The sequence below is a fragment of the Simochromis diagramma genome, unplaced genomic scaffold (genome assembly GCF_900408965.1).
Source record: "Simochromis diagramma unplaced genomic scaffold, fSimDia1.1 OVJJ01000107.1, whole genome shotgun sequence".
NCBI classification, from domain to species: domain Eukaryota; kingdom Metazoa; phylum Chordata; class Actinopteri; order Cichliformes; family Cichlidae; genus Simochromis; species Simochromis diagramma.
Window position 1 is genome coordinate 879,384 of NW_024387209.1, and position 17,685 is coordinate 897,068.

Consider the following 17,685-nt stretch of genomic DNA (forward strand, 5'->3'; position numbering starts at 1 on the left):
CACAATGCACACAAAGGAGGCGCTGTTTCCTTCAGTTCATTTATTGTTCGAGCTCGTTTAAAATTGATTACAGAGATAACTGAGTGATTATCCGCAAATAAAATACAGGAATATTCACACCAAAAGACAAATGAAATGATAAAATATAGAACAAGAAAAAAACAAATAAAAACCGAGCATAACAGACTAGCAGAAGAAACTAATTAATTTTAGAAATAAAAAAACCCAAACTTTTTCTAAGACTGGGAATTTGTTATGTCTGCACCATATTTTTCCTCCTCGGACACAATTACATTTTAAATTAAAGTCATTAAAATACTGTTAAAGTAACCATAAAAAGAAGACAAAAAGAAAAAAAACATGCATGAGGTTATTTTGGTTGTTCTCCAGCTTCAGCGTTGGTCCTTTACTATATGTTTCTAATCCACTATGACTTATTTGTATCACACTGAGACGATATGGGTGTTAAAATAGGGAATACACTCCCTTATTCTCAGGATAACCTGGTTGTTGAAACCAGTGTGGCTCAAAATGGAGACAAATAGATTGTCTTTTAATCTATTGAATAACGTTTTGCGTCAAAAGTCAGGCTCCTCTTCTGATAATATTCTGAAAGACAATGATAAATTCACTGGGCTTTAATAAAGCGGTTATCCAATAAAGTTCAGTTTAATTGACGTTTTTCTTGGTGATGTTAGGGGATTATGACCCTGCTGGAGCTCCAGTAAGATGGCTGTGGCATGGACACCTGACCGTGACATGTTGGACAGCACTGTTTCCTCCACAACCACTCCTCGATACACTGAGGAGAGAGAAGGCATGAGAGAGTACGTTACCATCATGGAGTCCTGGAGCACCAGCATGTAGAGGAACAAGACCATTGAGTCAAAAAGATGTCTTTGTAGTGGTTGCATCTTTTTCTCACTAATGAATGGCCTAAAACGTCTCAGAGGAAGACTGGACTAACATGTCTTTCAAATCTTAAAAAGGGGGAAACCAAACTTGTTTTAAACCTATTTTAGTGACTCTGTCATTGTATGAGTGTCTACAGTCATCTACTTGACCTCTTCAGTGTCATCCACCTTAGACAGGGCCTTCATTGGACCTCTATAACCCTCCAGGGTCCATCTGTCTGTGCTGAGTTTACTTGTGACTCGTCTATGGTTGCCCAACTTTTAACCCAAGAAAAGGTTTATGTGTTGATGTTGTTGCTGGTATGTGCTACCTCCTTGTGGAAGGTGTGTGTGCACTGTAGCTCTCTGGTGCCGCCAGCGCCGTTATTTAAGTCGTTATGACAGATCAGACACACACTATAAGCATCGCTCTGGAACACACAAACAATTAAAGTCACAAAGAGCCTAAAAACACAATTTAATTTAGTCTTATAAAAATCGGGAAGTGCGTCTACGCACCAGCGACATGACGTTACGTCTTCTGAACTGTCCCCGCCTCTCAGGTGGCACAACCTCGGGGATTGTGGTTATGAGAGATTGCCTGCGCTCTGAGGTGGGCACAGCGGCCTCCATAGGTGATGGAAGAAGGCGGCGGGATGAAGAGCGACGCAACAAAACCCTCGCCGTCACCGGAGCCTGAGTGGACGAGTGGAGACGAGACAGCTGCATGGCCGACAGAGTGGACTGAAGACAAAAGATCAATTAATCAATCAAACTTGATGCAGGGAGCATAAACGCTAAATGCAATTCAAAGTAATTTACAGGCACAAAATGCTGAATACGAACTGCAAATATAGTATATAAGATCATAAAGCAAATTAAGGAGAAAAATATGACTAATAAAGTTAAAAAGTACACATTAAAGTCAATACTCACTATACAAAACTGAAGGATGATTTAAAAAAACTGAAATGTCAGTGGACTGCTTATAATAAACATTTAACTCATAACTCTCTGTAAATATTTGCCTTCCTTCTTTCTCACAGTTTTATTTCTTTGTTTCTAATTTTTTTCTGCCGTTAAAAAATGTCTTGAACAAACAAAAGACTCACTGATCCAGTTATCCCATTAACAAAAAACAAACAAGAACATGTACCTAAAAGCTCCATTAGCACCTCTGGGAGTCTTTACTTCCCCTTATAACCAAACTGCAAGGCTGAAGCTTAGAAAACAGTAAACAAGACATTGGTTTATGGATGACAGAGTGTTAATGAGCTGTGAACACCCTGAAGACTGAAAGTATGACTGATATAAACTGATACAACTGGTTTGTAATGGTAACTGCATTAAAACGGGCACCATTTGCTTCTGATCATCCTTCACTACAATGTTATGAGAAAAGGAAAGAGATATCCATCAGTCTCCTACTCGCCACCTCCTCCTGGACCTCTGAGGGGGGAGCAAGGTGAATCCAAGACAACTCGAGGACAGACCATCTCCAACTTGTCCTAGTTCTTTCTTCTGGTTGCAAATACCTGAATCCCCTCACCTATGAGGCGTCAAGGATGCATCATAACTAGATGTCCAAACTACCTCAACTGGCTTCTTTCAGTGTGCAGGAGTAGCAGCTCTGCTCTGATCCCCTGTCTCAAAGGGAGACCACAGACATCAAAGGGAACTCGTATCTTCTGCTTCTATGTGAGATCTGATTCTTTTAACTCTTTTTTAACTGCAACAGACAAATACAGTGTCACCTCACTGCAGACACTGCACCAATCTGACTGTCTTTCAGTCTGAACTTCTTCTGGTAGCCTGAGCACTATGTCTTATCTTTGAAAGCAAGACCAAAGACTGCATCAAAAGAATCTTTGGCTCCAAGAATTTCCCAAATTCTTTAGAGCCTGTGGACAAGATATTGCAATGCATGAATTCAATTCTCATTACCTTCCCCATCATGGCAAGACGGGAAGCAGGTCATGCACAAGTTAAAAGGAGCGACTGACCACTGTATCCCCGAGTATCCACACAGCCAGATGGCCATGACCCTCTGGACTAAATGACTCTTTCTGAATGATAAAGGAGATGAACTTTTTCTTGACCTTGAAGACAGCACTTGACAAAATGAACAAAATCTCAACAAACAACCTATTACTGTCTGCTCTTGAGCTTAGGACTGTATCACTAAGGAATGTTTCCAATTTTTGAGTATTTGAAGAACTTCTTGTGCCTAAGTTCCTGTGATTAACGACTTGTCCACAACAACATTTGAATCTTAATTATGGCTCAGCATATCAAAGAAGGCAAGCATTAATGACTACCCCTCCCTTTGACCACACACTACTGCACTTTACAGTTGGTCTGGAGTTGTACAGTTACTGGTGTTCTTACCGGACATGGCAGTGATGCTCGGCGGCCCGACTTTACCGCTGCCGGAGGCTCCGGGCTGCTTCTGCTTTTAAGTCTTCCTCCCTCTGACTCGACATCTTCATCCTCTCCTACTTTACTCTGCTGTTCCCCTCCCCGGTACCGCTGCATCCAAGCGTTGAAAATCCTGGCATCTTCCTCATCATCATCCTCTTCCTCCTCATCCTCCTCCTGTTCCTTATCCTCTGCTGTTAGAGCAAATGGGTCCTCGGGGTCCGAAAATACTTCAGCTTCTTCTCTGTCAGGATCCATTACGAGGATATGTATGTTTACCCTTGTGGTGCAGAACGCTACAGCAGCAACAAACAGACTGTTTCCTGATAAAACTGTGGTGTAAATCGTGAAAAAGCTACAAGCACACTTTGTTAAAAGCTGCAATAAATTATTTCAATGAAGAAACAAGAAACACAGAGGCTCATTTCCAGCATTTGGCAGCCAGACGGCCATAGAGGAGGCCAGCAGGAGCCGAGGAGCCTCCAAGGAACAGGCCTGACTGTCGACCTTTCTCCACCCCCCGCAGATCCATTCGAAGTCCACACAAAGTCCGGCCTCCAGCTCTTCCACATTCACTGCTGGTATTGTTTGTGTTTTCTGTATTTCGAGCGTCTCTTTGCTCTCTGTGCTGCTCTGGCCTGAAGCCTGTTAATCCAGCTACTGAAATCCAGGAGAGAGAGCAGGGAGATTACTGGACAGGCTTACAGGATCTGTGTCACTTCACTGCACCCCAGCTCTTTATTGATTAATGGTGTAATCAATCTGATAAATGTTGGAAACCAGCACCAGCCCTGTGTGTTTTATTTTGGCTTAAAAAAAATTCTAATTAACAATATAATATTTTATAACAAATATTTCAGATGGAACATCCTGCACCTTTATCAATGTACTAAAATGTATTTAAATATATATTTTAAATAACTGAAAATGCCTCATATCAGTATTCATATCAGTATTTAAACATTAATTGTAATATTTATTTAAATTACAAACAATTTCAACTAATGAATTTTTTTAATTGTTAACATTTTTTCTTTAAAGTAATTATCAATATCAGATTTTGGATTTTAGTTAATTGATACAATTTTGTCCTATGATTTTTGCTTTCTAACTCTTTATAGAATTAAATACAATCATATTAAATAAATAAAGTTTCTCAACTTGTTCAGGAGTGAACCTGCTGAGGAGGTAAAACGAGGATAAACTCTATTCTTAAGCACAAATAATGACCTTTAAGCCACACCTGTTCCACTCACCTGGATCACGGACGAAAATAAACCCCACTTCTACGCACGCGTGCACCGGATGTGTTTCTTTGGCTTTTCAAAAAAGGTTCCGGTATAAAGGGGGCGGAGCCGTCGGTAGCTGTAGTGTAAACAGTTAACCATTAGCCTTTGTAGCTAACATTTTGGAAAAAATTGGGCTTACAGTGAGTGGGTTTGCACGCGGAATGGGTATGTGCTTACTACTCTGTTTTCTTATCGGTTATTCTGGTGCTCTTTAAAAATAAATCAGGATTTTTGTCTCTTTTGTTAATTACCGAGCGATAGCCAGCTAGCACCAACTTGTGCACATGCACCCATACTAACCAAACTCTATGCAAAGATTTTGCTTTTTAAATATGTTCTTAGTTTTTGAAACGTTAATCTTTATTGATTAGCCTCTACCAGCTGATAATAAGTCGATTGCAGCTACATTTTAATTCGGCGTATTTGTAACGCATCAAGCGTGGATTGCTTATGATAAAAGTCGTATATATCACTGATAGCAGATGGCTGCTTGTATTTTAACGGTATTTAAACTGTTAATTAGCAGCAGTTTGGCTGTCATGTAAGTCACTAATCCCTGTATTGCCAACAGTGCATTCACAATAGTAGAATAAGCTGTAATTCACCAACACACCAATCATTTAACGATCACTAATGTGACTAAAGGTAAACATGACACTCCAAGGTCTAAATAAAGCTATATTATATCAAACTGTGCCGATTTAAAACTATGTATTGTAATTATTTAGATGTATTTAGTGCGGTTTTATTAAATGCATTCAGTCGATCATGAGCATTGACTTTTAAAATGCTGAGACTTTTTTTTTAACAGAGTTTGGTAGCTTCTTTTGTCAGGCAAACTCCTAAGTTACATTTTTCAAACTTCTGAATTCTCTGGTTTAATCAGAAGATCTTCAACTTCCTGAAATATTTCCACCTCATTTGTTTACTGATAACAGTTTGTCTGTTTATAAATTGTAATAATTATCAACATGATTAGGGTGTGGCCAAATTGGCACACCTTAATGAGCCTTTTTTAAGTTGTATATTTTACCTCCCCTGACAAACTAAAGTATGTTACATTCTGAGTTTCCTACATATTGTTACAGTTGCATTAAGTAAGAATAACATTAGAGTCCTGGTTGGTGTGGGTGCAGCAGCTCCTGACACTGACCCAGATAAGTGATGCTTCCTGCTCTGACATGTCAACCTGTCCTCTCCGGCAGCTTCCCTCCTCTCCCTCTCCTCCCTGCGTCTCCTCGTCCCGCCTCTCCGCCTGCTAACAGCGGCGATGTGGCAGGTCGCACGGCACGAAATGGTGAGGCATTATGGGATGCTGGAGGACTTTGTTTCCCTGGTGACTGAGGCCGTCCCGCAACTGCTGACGGACAGACAGAGGTGTCTGCTGCTGCTGGCTCTGAGGGCAAAGGTTGGTGTTTTGCAAGGAGAGAATGTAACACCTGAATTTGAAGGTTTCATGCACTATCCAATAGTTCCCTTTTCCCACCTGTTTTTAACACATTATGTTGGCTGGATAAGGAATAACAACTTTAAGTGTTAATTAAATCTTTACCACACCTGATGTAAATGATGTATATGTCATGCATGCTGTACAACATCTGAGAGAGGAGCGTATAATCTGTGTGCCTGGGTATTAGTATAATAGCAACAAAGATACTGATGCAATTTTCATCTCCAAGTGACCTTCGATATTAAAAATAACTAAAGCTTCTGAACAAGTGATGAAATAAGTGTCGGAAGTCTTTATCAAGATGGTTGCATACTGGCTAGACTTTACTTAAAGGTTCCTCTTGTGCTGCAGAGTGCCTGTTCTGTAGTAGAAAACCCCCCAAGTTCCCAGAATGGTTTTATATTAACATTGATAGTTCCTAGTTTCCACAGCTTTTAGAGGACGAAACAGTTACAGGAACTCAGGAAAATTCATGCACAAGTGTTAGATAAGCAATGTAAATGTAATAAATGGTGGGGGTGGGGGTGTTTCTCCGTGGTGTTTCCGTTCTTGGTTCATTTGAATTTCATTGGGATTTTTTTTGAGTTTTCATTTGAGTTATTTTATAGTTAGGTATATCAACAAATGTTAAAATCTAAACTTTAAACAAAATACAGTGTGTTACTTTTCCTTTTTAACATTGAAGGGACATGTCAGATTATGTTGGTTTTTTTTCTTTTTTTTTCTTTAGGTCACGTTGTCAGAACCAAAATCAGCTGCCATCCATTCCCACCTAGACAGGATCCACTCTGAGGCAACGGTGAGACCACAAGTAATTCAGACTATGACTGTGTCTAAAAATTATTTTTATTCAAACTGTTTCCTGTGATTTCAGTAAAGGATTCAACATGAAAAGTCACTTAACTGGAAGTAATTGATTAAATCCTTTATTTCATGACAAAAGCAAAAGAAAACCAGGTTAATAGTGAGTGTGTGTCTACAGCTCTTCAGCTTGTTAAATGTTTGGGCAGCACTAAATCGGGACCTTTCTCAAAAAAAATAATGACTTGAAATTCTCTCATTTAATACCAAAAGCATCTCTTTGCTCTCTGTGCTGCTCTGGCCTGAAGCCTGTTAATCCAGCTACTGAAGCCCAGGAGAGAGAGCAGGGAGATTACTGGACAGGCTTACAGGATCTGTGTCACTTCACTGCACCCCAGCTCTTTATTGATTAATGGTGTAATCAATCTGATAAATGTTGGAAACCAACACCAGCCCTGTGTGTTTTATTTTGGCTTTAAAAAAAAAAAAAAAAAAATCTAATTAACAATATAATATTTTATAACAAATATTTCAGATGGAACATCCTGCACCTTTATCAGTGCACTAAAATGTATTTAAATATATATTTTAAATAACTGAAAATGCCTCATATCAGTATTCATATCAGTATTTATTTTACATTTTTTAAACATTAATTGTAATATTTATTTAAATTACAAACTGTTTAAGCTAATAATTTTTTTTAATATGTTAAAAAGCAGTGAATCATTAATGCAGCACATTTCAATATTTCCTTCTTTAAATGAATTGCTATGACGTTTTCGTGCTTTCAGTCGTCCATATCTAAACTTTGATTGTACAATTGGTCTTCATGACATCAACCATGTCGTTGTTCTCCATTATCAGTTGAACTTCTGCTGCCTTTCATGCAGTCATGTGAGAAAATTAGGACACCCCATTAAATAATCTGCTCTTTATTAAGAAATGTTCACATATCAATGTCCAATCATGTTTTCATGTATTACTGGAAAAGAAAGTGACTTAGTTGCAATTAAACAACAACAACAACAAAAAATTACACATTTAAAAAACAAATGTGAACAAAAATGTGTATTTTAATGGAGGACAAAGTTAGGACACCCTACCCCCTAATAACTAGCGTTGCCCCGTTTGACTGATATAACTTCAGTGAGACGCCTTTTACCAGTCTCTGACATCGATCAAAAGCAAGTTTGGTTCACTCCTCAATGCAGAATTCTTTCAGCTGTGAGATGTTTGGGGGTTTTCTGACATGTACAGTCTGTTTTAAGTCACCCCACGTGACATGCAACGTCATGTTGCAGTGTCCAGTTCCGCTTCAGCTTTAATGTTTTTTTACAGATGGTTTCACATGTTCTTCAAGCACCCTCTGATACACAGAATTCATGATGGATTCTATGATGGTGAGCTGACCAGGTGCTGCTGCAGCAAAGCATCCCCAAACTACAATACTGCCACCTCCATGCTTCACAGTTGGTATGACGTTCTTTTCTTGGAAGACTGTGTTTGGTTTATGCCAAACATGTCTACTGTTCTGGTGTCTAAATGATTCAATTTTAGACCCATCTGTCCAAAGAATATTATTCCAGAAGTCATGGTCTTTGTCTACATTCGCTCTGGCAAACTTCAGTCTGGCCTTAATGTTTCTCTTAGTGAGCAAAGGTTTCCTCCTTGCACACTTCCCATGAAAGTCAAACTTGTGTAGTCTCTTTCTGATAGTAGAGTCATCCACTTTCACGTTGACAGTAGCCAGAGCCTGCTGTAGTTCCTATGATGACATTTTTGGGATTTTTGATGAGTTCTTTGGGCGTCTGCTCCGCGGGTGAATATGCTTGGACGGCCAGACCTGGGCACGGTGGCAGTTGTTTTGAATGTCCTCCACTTGTAAACAATTTTCCAGATGGTGGAATGGCTGATGTCAAATTCTTTTGAGATCTTTTTGAATCCCTTACCAGACTCATAAGCGGACACAATTTTCTTTCTGAGGGCATCAGACGGCTCTTAGATCTCACCATGGTGCTCACTTCAACACTTCAACAGTCAGGAGACCACCAAACTAAATCTGAGGTTTAAATAGGCAAGGCTCCTTTAAAATGATGGTTAAAGATTTACTGATCATGTGCACCTGACGTGATACACCTGTGTGTGATTTTAACCATTTTAAGTGGGATAACGGGTGGGGTGTCCTAATTTATTCCACACCAGAAATTGTCTTTTAAATTACATTTCACATAAAGTTTTAAAAAGGCTTTTCTTATTTTTAATTGTTTAGTTATATTATTTGGATCCCTCAGTATCATTAAAATTCATATTAAATATCCATATGTCCAAATATATTTTAAAATATACAGGCTTTCATAGGGTGTCCTAATTTTCTCACATGACTGTATTAGCATTACCATAAGAAAACTTATGGTAATGCATACCATATACCGAGACATTATTTTAGGAAAAAATATTTAATGGTTTCTTCCTGTGCTCATTTGGCCAAGAATTAACAGCTAGAATCAACAATGGTCTTAGAAAATGACAAGAAATAAGCAGAAAAATTATTATTAGAAAAATTATTAAGCAGAAAAATGCTTGGAGACTAATAAAAACTAGCATCATTAATAATACGACCACCCATAAAATAATAACTAGAAAAATAATAGTAACTATTGGCTGATGTCCTCAGTTGTTGCTGAAAATAAAAGTTTCTTTTGTGTCTCGTCTGTTCTCTCAGCAGCTGGATGAAGACGTAAGCGAATGCTGGTCTGCTTTGTTGATGCTCACCGACAAATTGACAAAGAGTCCAGACAATTCTCAACGCCTCCTACAGGTCAGAGCTGCCACCTTGAATTATCAGCTTCACACAAAGCTTCATCATTCAATCCGTCCATCGTTCACCTCTCTCTGTGCTTGTCTTCCAGGAGGTGTTTGACCAGAGGTTTGACTCCGCCCTCCAGTCCCTCATATCTGACTTCCTGTCCAGGATCGAGCAGCTCTTTCCTGTTCCCGACTTCAAACAGGTGATCAGTAAAACCTTGAACAGTCAATCTAGTAATTCTGCTGTATTTAATTTTCATTTATGTGGCCATTCATCCATCTCAGGCTGCCTCCTGGTTCGATGCTGCCCCCTCTGGGCTGGAGGACTGTCTGCAGAAGGCGGACAAGGATGATCTGAGGGAGCTGCTGACCAATCAGAGCTGTTTACAGGGACAGGCACTGGCGACAGGTAAATAAGTAATCAAGAACTAATCAAATTAAATGAGAATCAGACTCAGTTTTGCTAATCTTTAATGTTTTTGGGGGGGTTATTTCTTAGTGGGTTGTGATGCAGAGGAGACCCTCCTGTCTGTGTGGTCCCACCCCCTTTTCACTAAACTGATCAATCCCAACCCTCCTCCACCTGAAACGGAGATCCAATCAGATGTGCTACCTGAGGTTAGTAGCCCCTTGCAGCTGGACGTGGAGCTGGTGAAGGTGGAGGTGGTGGTGATAACAGAGGACGAGCAGGAAGAGATCGAGGAGACTGTGATTGGTTCAGAGCTGGAGGCGTCCAATGAGAGCTCGGCAGCAGTCGGCAATGAATGTGTAGTCACACCTGTGGTTGTGGAGGTGGACAGGTGAGACCTTTTTTTTTGTTTGTTTTTTAAATAATCCTGGATCCCTCAGAGTCCTCAGAGCTTGAAAATATAACCAGCTTTTGCCTGTCAGGTTGAGGGACTCATGTGGAGACATCGTCAACCAATCAGAAGACACAGGTAACACACACACACACACACACGCGTAGATATAAGCTGTGTCCCAATTCCTAGGCCACATCCTTTGGCGGCCACATTTGTAGGCCGTTTACATCACAGCCAGACTTGAAAGTTGGGTCGGGTGTATCATTCGTAGCCCAACCTATCCCAGAATTCATAGCGCGGCCCAGCCAATTCCCATTTCCAACAATGGCGGCAGCTACTTAGTTTTAATATGACTCTTTCTGGGTCACAAAATAAACTTTTAAGATATTTTCAGGTGAGAATGTAGCTGTGTAAACTTCAAATATTTGCTTGGTTTATCGAGACATCACATATTTGCAAATATGCTCTGACGTTTTCTGAGACGTCTGTTATCCACCAGCTCGATAGCTGACCGGGAGGTCAAGGCTCACTAGAGCCGGTGAGAACAGTGGACTCCGGCACATTGTTTCTAGACCCTGCACGGTCTTTCGCTACTCAGGTTAAACATGATATGTAAGTTATTAAATAACTTTAAAAAGTTATTGTTTGGCTTTTTTCAGTATTTTATTTGTTCCTGAGTAAATCGGTTTGGCTGACATTAATTATAGTTTTCACACAGCTGAATAAATGTCAAACAGAAAACTGATTAAACAGAAGCGTGAGATGGTCGAGAATGTACTCTAATGTCCTGTTATAATTTAGATAGCAAGGAGTTTATTGAACTCCACTGAGAAAGCTGGTGACGCAAATCTGAAGGCTAGACCGTCCTATTTCACAGGACCCGGCCCACGTAGACCACGAAGGCTGGGTCCTTCAAAGGATGCGGCCTAAGAATTGTGACAAAGCTATAGAAACTGAACTAGTCATTAAAGCTTCCTGTCTTTCTTCAATCAGATCTCTCCTGCTCAGAGGTCACAGCTAATGCTCTGCACAGCATTTCCCACAATTCCCAGCGTGTGGCTCACAAGTGTCCTCAGTGTGGCAAATGTTTCATCTACCGCTCACAGGTACTGTGTCAGTGTCTCAGTGTGGCATGACAGTAACTATATGGTCACTTTTTTGTCTGTTTGAACAAAAAAAGTATCTTAAAATAAATCAATAAGACCACACATAAAAATGAAAACACATTTATTTATTTTAAATTTAAAAAATATATATATACATCATATATACATCACTCCCTTAGATGTTTGTCTGACTGTCTGCAGGTGATCCGACACCTACGCACTAACAGGTCCTGCGGTTCGGCCTTAACGACATCCGTGCTCGAACAGACTCAACCTGGCGGCGCTGACAAAGAGCCCTGCCTCCCTCAGAATAGGCCCCCTCCCCGACCCGTCAGGTCTCTGTCCTGCTTCCAGTGCAACGCCATGTTCAAGACCAAAGCCGAGCTGCTGTCGCACCAGCGCACACACCGGGCCCGCCCCATCTACCACTGCGTCCAGTGCGACAAGGAGTTCCACCATCTATCCAGCCTGACCAATCACAAGCAGACACACCTGGACAAGGGAGGTTTCACCTGCAGCCGGTGTAACAAGGTGTTCGAGTCGGCCAAGGACAGGGACGCCCATCGGCTGCAGCACCGGCTGCCCAACCTCACCTGCACGATGTGTGATCAGACGTTCAGCTCACAGACGCGGCTGCTGCGACACCTGCAGACGCACTCGGTGGAGGGGGCGAAGCTCCGCTACAACTGCCGCTTCTGTGACCAGACCTTCTCAGGTAGACCACTGAAAGCGGTGAACCCCACTAACTCAGAGCACTTTCCACGGGCTCATTGACCTCTGCAGCTTAGCAGCAGATCTGGTTTTAAAAGCTCAGCGAGGCGGCTGTGTGTGTTTGACTCACTCGGTGAGCAGCAAACAGCAGGTTCACATCAAGTTCATCTGAGTCAGCCCTCTGTTAAAGATGTTTCTGGGAAAAAGGATGACGGTGGAACAAAACATTGCTGTTGAGCTGCTGCTCTAAAACAGTCAAGAGTCTGATGCTTTCATTATTTTCCTTTATAATTATTTTCCATTTCAGAGCTACAACACAATGTTAAAAAACGAAAAGCCTGCTCATCAACAACCGTCATCATCTGAAAATTTATTTTCCAAGAAAGAATAATTATTTTTCATCCTATTAACCCTGAAGCGACAAAAATACTTGGCGAAATAATCGAGCGCTATACTTTTTATTTTTTTACTTTTCCTCAGACCTGCTCAGGTTTTGCAGTCACATGATTGTTAACCATGTACTGTTAACCTGCCCGCTGTTTTCCCTCCCTCCCCCTGGTAACCACTGTGTGCTAGGGAAAAAACATGAAGACCGTCTCAAAGAGGTATTACACAGCGAGTCGTCAGTGTTTTGGTCACTAGCACTTTGCTGCCAGCTGCTGTAAAACAAACACGTGAACAGAGCCTATAGAGAATTTGTAGAGCTCATCTTGGGAAAGTAAAACATTTTCAGATCATAATTCACATTGTAAAAGCAGCTGCAGGATTTAGGAAAGGGTTTCATTACATCCAGTGTGGTGGCAGCTCTCGATGCACATCTGATTTTTACGCAAAAAGGAAACAACACAAGCTTAATGAACAAAATGGCATTTATACTCACTGTCATTTTATTAGATACACCTTATCAGTCCTGCGTCCAGTCCTTGTTTCTTATTTTTGTGTTGCGCAGATTGAACAAAGGTGATGAACATTCCTTGGAGATCCTGATCCATACTGACACACATCCATGATGTGAGTCTCCTTTTCCCAGAGGACGTTAAACATGTGTTTAAATGTTTGTGTCTCCAGGGGTGACCCAGCTTCGTATCCACCAGCGCACACACACCTTCCGCACGTACCAGTGCGACCTGTGCAGCAAGACGTACGGCTCGCTCACCGGCCTGCAGTCCCACCGGGCGACCCACACCGCTGAGAGCCGCTTCCTGTGCTCGCAGTGCGGCAAGCGCTTCAAGACCCGCGATGGCCTGGAGGGCCACCTGAGGACACACACTGGTGAGCGGCCCTACCGCTGCCCCTACTGCTCCAAAGACTTCACCGCGCTCGCTGGCCTCAACGTGCACGTGCGGCGGCACACCGGAGAGCGGCCGTACGTGTGCACGGTGTGCGGTAAAGGCTGGCCGTCCGGCGGTGACCTGCAGAAACACATGAGGACACACACGGGCGAGCGGCCCTATGTCTGCCAGGACTGCGGGAAGGCCTTCTCCATTTCCTGTCACCTGACTGAACACCGGAGGATACACACAGGTAAGACAGGAAGCTGGTCACATGATCACGGTACACAAAGATATGCTGTCGTAACTCCAGATGCTTTTGTGCTGGTTCTGAACCCGAGCGCCTCTCTGTCTGTTTTCCAGGAGAGAAGCCGTTCTCGTGTCCGGAGTGCGGGAAATGTTTACGGAGGAAGTTTGACCTGAAGAAACACATGTTGTCCCACAGCAACATCCGTCCCTACGCCTGCACCTTCTGCACCAAGAGCTACACCCGAAAAACTCACCTGAACAGACACCTGCTCACACACCGGACTGCCGACAGCGAGGTGGTGGCGGTGCAGGTGGTCGAGGAACCCTGAGGATGTGCTTAAATCAGAACTGTGCGCGTTGTACGAGTTTCATGCGTTCATTCCTGCAGTGAGTGAATCGATCGCAGATTCCCGAGTCTGAGTCGACTTGTGGTGATGCAGTTTGAGGTGGGAGCAGGTGATCTGCGTGGATCTGATTTACAGGCAAAACTAACAGCTGGAAACAACAGAAAGCAGTTCTGCAACTTCAGCTGATGAAGCGAGTTTGATCATTCATTCACGAATCAAAGAAACTTTATTTTGAATGTTTATGAATATTTTATTTGTATTTTTTTAATACTTAAAACATATTTTACTGATGTGTTTTTATTGACATGCTCTCATTTACGTTTTTCTTACATTCAAACATTTTTATTTTACTATAAATGGAAAAAATCTTCAAATGTATGAAAAATGTAAATGACAACACAATCGACTGCTCACCTGAATACACAAGGTCAAAAATCAATTAAAGTTGAAAACACATAAGTATTATTTCATAAAAGTATTAATTAATTATTAAAAAACAGTAATTAGGTAATCATGCTCAAGATTTATAGAAATAATAATAAATAAATACTAATTAATAACAATGAGCATAATAAATATTTTACATGACGTTTATTTTTAATATTTTGTGAATGACATGAAATATAAAAGTAAATGTTTCACTCTTAAGTCTCGACTAAGTTAGCAAAAATGTCAGTAATGTATAAATAAATAATGGAGTATAATTTTTTTTAATGTTTAAAAAGGTAAATATAAAACATGGAACATAGTAAATTTTTAACATTGCAGGTAAAAACTTGATTCATTCAAATTCAGTATTGATAAAGTAAATTTTCTGGTCTCTCATTTTGTATTGAAACTAAATTTCACTCAGTTTCCAGCTGTTGGTCAAAAAACGTCAGATTTTTCTAAAGTTTTACAAAGAAAATTCAAATATTTGCCGCTCAGTTCACAGCTGCATCACCGCAAGCTTTACTGATGAGCAGCGGAGCTGAATACGCTGTCCTGTTAGTGGAGTAAGTCCAGGGTCCGTTGCTGCAGTTGCTGTTGGTAGTAAATATAATGAATGACTGTTTTCTTATACAGTGACACGTTACATTACTACATCACTAATCTGTTAGTTTCACATTGGTGGGAAGCGCTTACACTAATAGGATAATAAAAGGCCATTTTTTTTTTCATGATTTTGACTTAAAAAGATGTTAAATTCTTATTTTTGGTGATCTTAAACGTGACCCGGTGAACATTGCAGACCCCGAGGTCGACTGGAGCACATTAATGTTTACTCTGCTGTTAAACAAAGTGTTTAATCAATTTGTGTCACTGACTCTGTTTACATGTACAACAATTGTTCCAGCCTTTGTCCTTAATCTGAAATATACACCAAACTACAAACTTCTTTGTTTGTCTATCTGTAGTTGGTATTATTATGTGGTATAACAAGATCAACCCAAACAAGTTTTTAAAGTTTTAAGCTGTCTGAACTCAGCCTTCATTTTTCAGTCCTCCAACAGTCTTCTTGGTAAGTTCAGTTTTTCATATTTATACAAAAAAATCATCTGTTCTGTATTGTGCTATAACTAGTTGAGCACAGCAAGGAACGGGGCGCCACCTTGTGGCACTTTTCAGCAATTGTGCTCTACTTTGTTAAATTATAAAGAATGGAGATAACTAAATCGGGGAAATTAAACAACCAAAATCTTGTCTTCTCACCCAAAACACTTAGCCTCTAAGGCAGGAATACACACACAATCTGAAACACCAAATCTGAGTCTAAATAACAGCATCTTCAATGGGTCCCTTATCCTGCCAACAGATTTTAACTACCATCATCTTGGACTGCAGCTTGCGATGCAGGTCCGTGAAGAGCTTCTCCACCTCTGTCAGGCTCTGATCTTCAACTGCATTCCCAGATGTTGGAGTTTTAGTCCATCCAGCTGCAGACTAAGGAGAGCTTTTGGCCTTTATTTGGCAAATGTTGGAAGGAAACACAAGCTTATCACTACCTCTTAGAGTTCGTTAATAGTTAATAGCCCACTGGTGCTCAGGAAAAGTTGAGGTCATCTCTGGGCTTGGATTTGGTGGTTAGTTTGTATCACTGCTGTAACTGTAATGCTTTAAACTGAACTTTGGTTAACAGATCTAGAGTAGCACTGCTGGAGAAACTTGTTGAAGTCAAAGAGATCATGAAAATGGCTCAACAGATGAAGATGATTCAGGAGTAAACAAACATAATGAGAACACTTTAGAGCCTCTGTCATGTATGAATAAACAGTAAAGGGATGTACAGTGCAGCTATAACCTCTGTTTATGTTAACAATCTGTTGACTGGTAGCTACAAACCTCTGGAAAAATTCCCAGAGAACTCCTAAGATCATGTTGGCTTTTTGGTTATTAAATGGTCAGAATGGGAAATTCATAGAGTTGTGCTCAGTTTACACAGCATCATTGCCTTAATAAATTACAGTATACGTAGACCTGTTCAACTTACATTTATAGTCAACACATTAAGATCCATTTTGAGCAGGGAAATCCTGCCCAACCTGAAAATTATCAACACATCCCACATGTGTTATGTCTGTGTAGTAAATCCTGGTTTAGGATATGTTGTTTATCAGAATAGTAATGGACTATGAGGCCATGCCTGCCACTGTAGTGACTGCTGTGACCTTAAATGTAAAGATGGCTGTTTGTGCTGTCTTGTTTGTATCTGAGCGCGAACTTTGACCTCCTGCCGGTTTGATTTTCTATCTTTGTTCATATAAAAGCTGCTCTGATGGGACTTTAACTCTCTGACTCTTATTGCTGCAAACCAAGGCTTGATTAACACCAGAGGCCAGGGTACAATACGTCGACAATCTTTATTGGGGCCATGTTGCTTAACAGGGTTGAATGTGAAGTGATTGACGTCGATGGTTTGTGTCTACTCATCATCGCTTCCTCGCATCTTTTCAATAACTTTGCCTATCCACTTGGTCATCCTGAACAGGTGAGTGTAGAAGCCGTACTTCCCGTCACGATCGCAGCCCTCTCCCCATGACACGATGCCGATCTGATACCAGCGGTTCTCTGCCGGGTACTGCACAGGAAGACAGTTTCAAAATAAGAGTCATTGTTTGCAAAGGCAACTATTCTAAATTCTCAGATTGAACCTTTTGTAAATGATAGAAAAGTCTTTTCAGAGCTGAAAGAACGAAAAACTATAAATATTTTAACTCCTTTTTTTCAGTTTTTAAGCAAAAATGCCAAATAACACTTAACTGTGAGTATGTATTGCTTTACTCTATATTGTAAGAAAATAAATGAAGATTTAGGCTGCCAATTAGGCATATCTGAAGATTACATAGTTACTCAACTTCTTGTTACTATCCCCCCTGTCTAGAGTTTGCAAAAAACCCTGCTTTTTAATATGTTGTTGTTATGAGAAGTATCTTCAAATCTGCCTTTAAGTTTTAAATTCAACTTTGGGCATTAAAATTGATGAAGTTTTGGGCCGATGTTGACGAAACGGTTTGGGAACCCTATGTTTAAAGATCCTGCCAGAAAAAAGGCCATTCCAA

The 17,685-nt window shown here is 40.7% G+C and overlaps 3 protein-coding genes across 6 annotated transcripts in view; 1 reads left to right on the plus strand and 2 right to left on the minus strand.

Moving 5' to 3' along the window:
* Positions 1-39: 39 nt before the first annotated feature.
* On the minus strand, positions 40-4,673 carry si:ch211-207l14.1 (E3 ubiquitin-protein ligase CIP8). 2 transcript variants are annotated; one of them, XM_040051753.1, is made up of 5 exons: positions 4,568-4,673; positions 3,282-3,971; positions 1,413-1,637; positions 1,226-1,324; positions 40-802 (listed from the first exon to the last, which is right to left on the minus strand). In XM_040051753.1, exons 2-5 carry the CDS (start codon positions 3,567-3,569, stop codon positions 695-697), a joined length of 720 nt encoding a protein of 239 aa, XP_039907687.1. In that variant the 5' UTR covers positions 3,570-3,971; positions 4,568-4,673; the 3' UTR covers positions 40-694. The 2 variants fall into 2 exon arrangements, with proteins under 2 accessions (XP_039907687.1, XP_039907688.1); XM_040051754.1 differs by lacking the exon at positions 4,568-4,673 and adding an exon at positions 4,473-4,548.
* LOC120746286 (zinc finger protein ZFMSA12A-like) lies at positions 4,643-15,524 on the plus strand. 3 transcript variants are annotated; one of them, XM_040051716.1, is made up of 12 exons: positions 4,643-4,765; positions 5,806-6,008; positions 6,781-6,849; positions 9,577-9,672; positions 9,764-9,862; positions 9,945-10,068; positions 10,159-10,459; positions 10,551-10,597; positions 11,456-11,568; positions 11,770-12,283; positions 13,348-13,803; positions 13,914-15,524. In XM_040051716.1, exons 1-12 carry the CDS (start codon positions 4,762-4,764, stop codon positions 14,126-14,128), a joined length of 2,241 nt encoding a protein of 746 aa, XP_039907650.1. In that variant the 5' UTR covers positions 4,643-4,761; the 3' UTR covers positions 14,129-15,524. The 3 variants fall into 3 exon arrangements, with proteins under 3 accessions (XP_039907650.1, XP_039907651.1, XP_039907652.1); XM_040051717.1 differs by having other exon boundaries at positions 9,580-9,672; XM_040051718.1 differs by lacking the exon at positions 4,643-4,765 and adding an exon at positions 8,193-8,327 and having other exon boundaries at positions 5,991-6,008.
* Positions 15,525-16,967: 1,443 nt separating this feature from the next.
* The window catches only part of f2 (coagulation factor II (thrombin)), a 38,749-nt gene continuing 38,031 nt past the window's right edge, over positions 16,968-17,685 (minus strand). The window contains exon 15 of the mRNA XM_040051721.1: positions 16,968-17,204. Coding sequence (XP_039907655.1) covers positions 17,049-17,204 — 156 coding nt within the window. The 3' untranslated portion in view covers positions 16,968-17,048. The remainder of the gene's footprint in view (positions 17,205-17,685) is intronic.

Coding starts and splice junctions, on each gene's coding strand:
- si:ch211-207l14.1 (XM_040051753.1), bottom strand. CDS start 3,569: ATGGATCCTGACAGAGAAGAAGCTGAAGTATTTTCGGACCCCGAGGAC. Junction 1,638..3,281: donor GAGCATCACTGCCATGTCCG/GTAAGAACACCA, acceptor TTTTGTCTTCAG/TCCACTCTGTCGGCCATGCA. Junction 1,325..1,412: donor GACGTAACGTCATGTCGCTG/GTGCGTAGACGC, acceptor TGTGTGTTCCAG/AGCGATGCTTATAGTGTGTG.
- LOC120746286 (XM_040051716.1), top strand. Junction 6,009..6,780: donor TGCTGGCTCTGAGGGCAAAG/GTTGGTGTTTTG, acceptor TTTTTTCTTTAG/GTCACGTTGTCAGAACCAAA. Junction 13,804..13,913: donor ACACCGGAGGATACACACAG/GTAAGACAGGAA, acceptor TCTGTTTTCCAG/GAGAGAAGCCGTTCTCGTGT.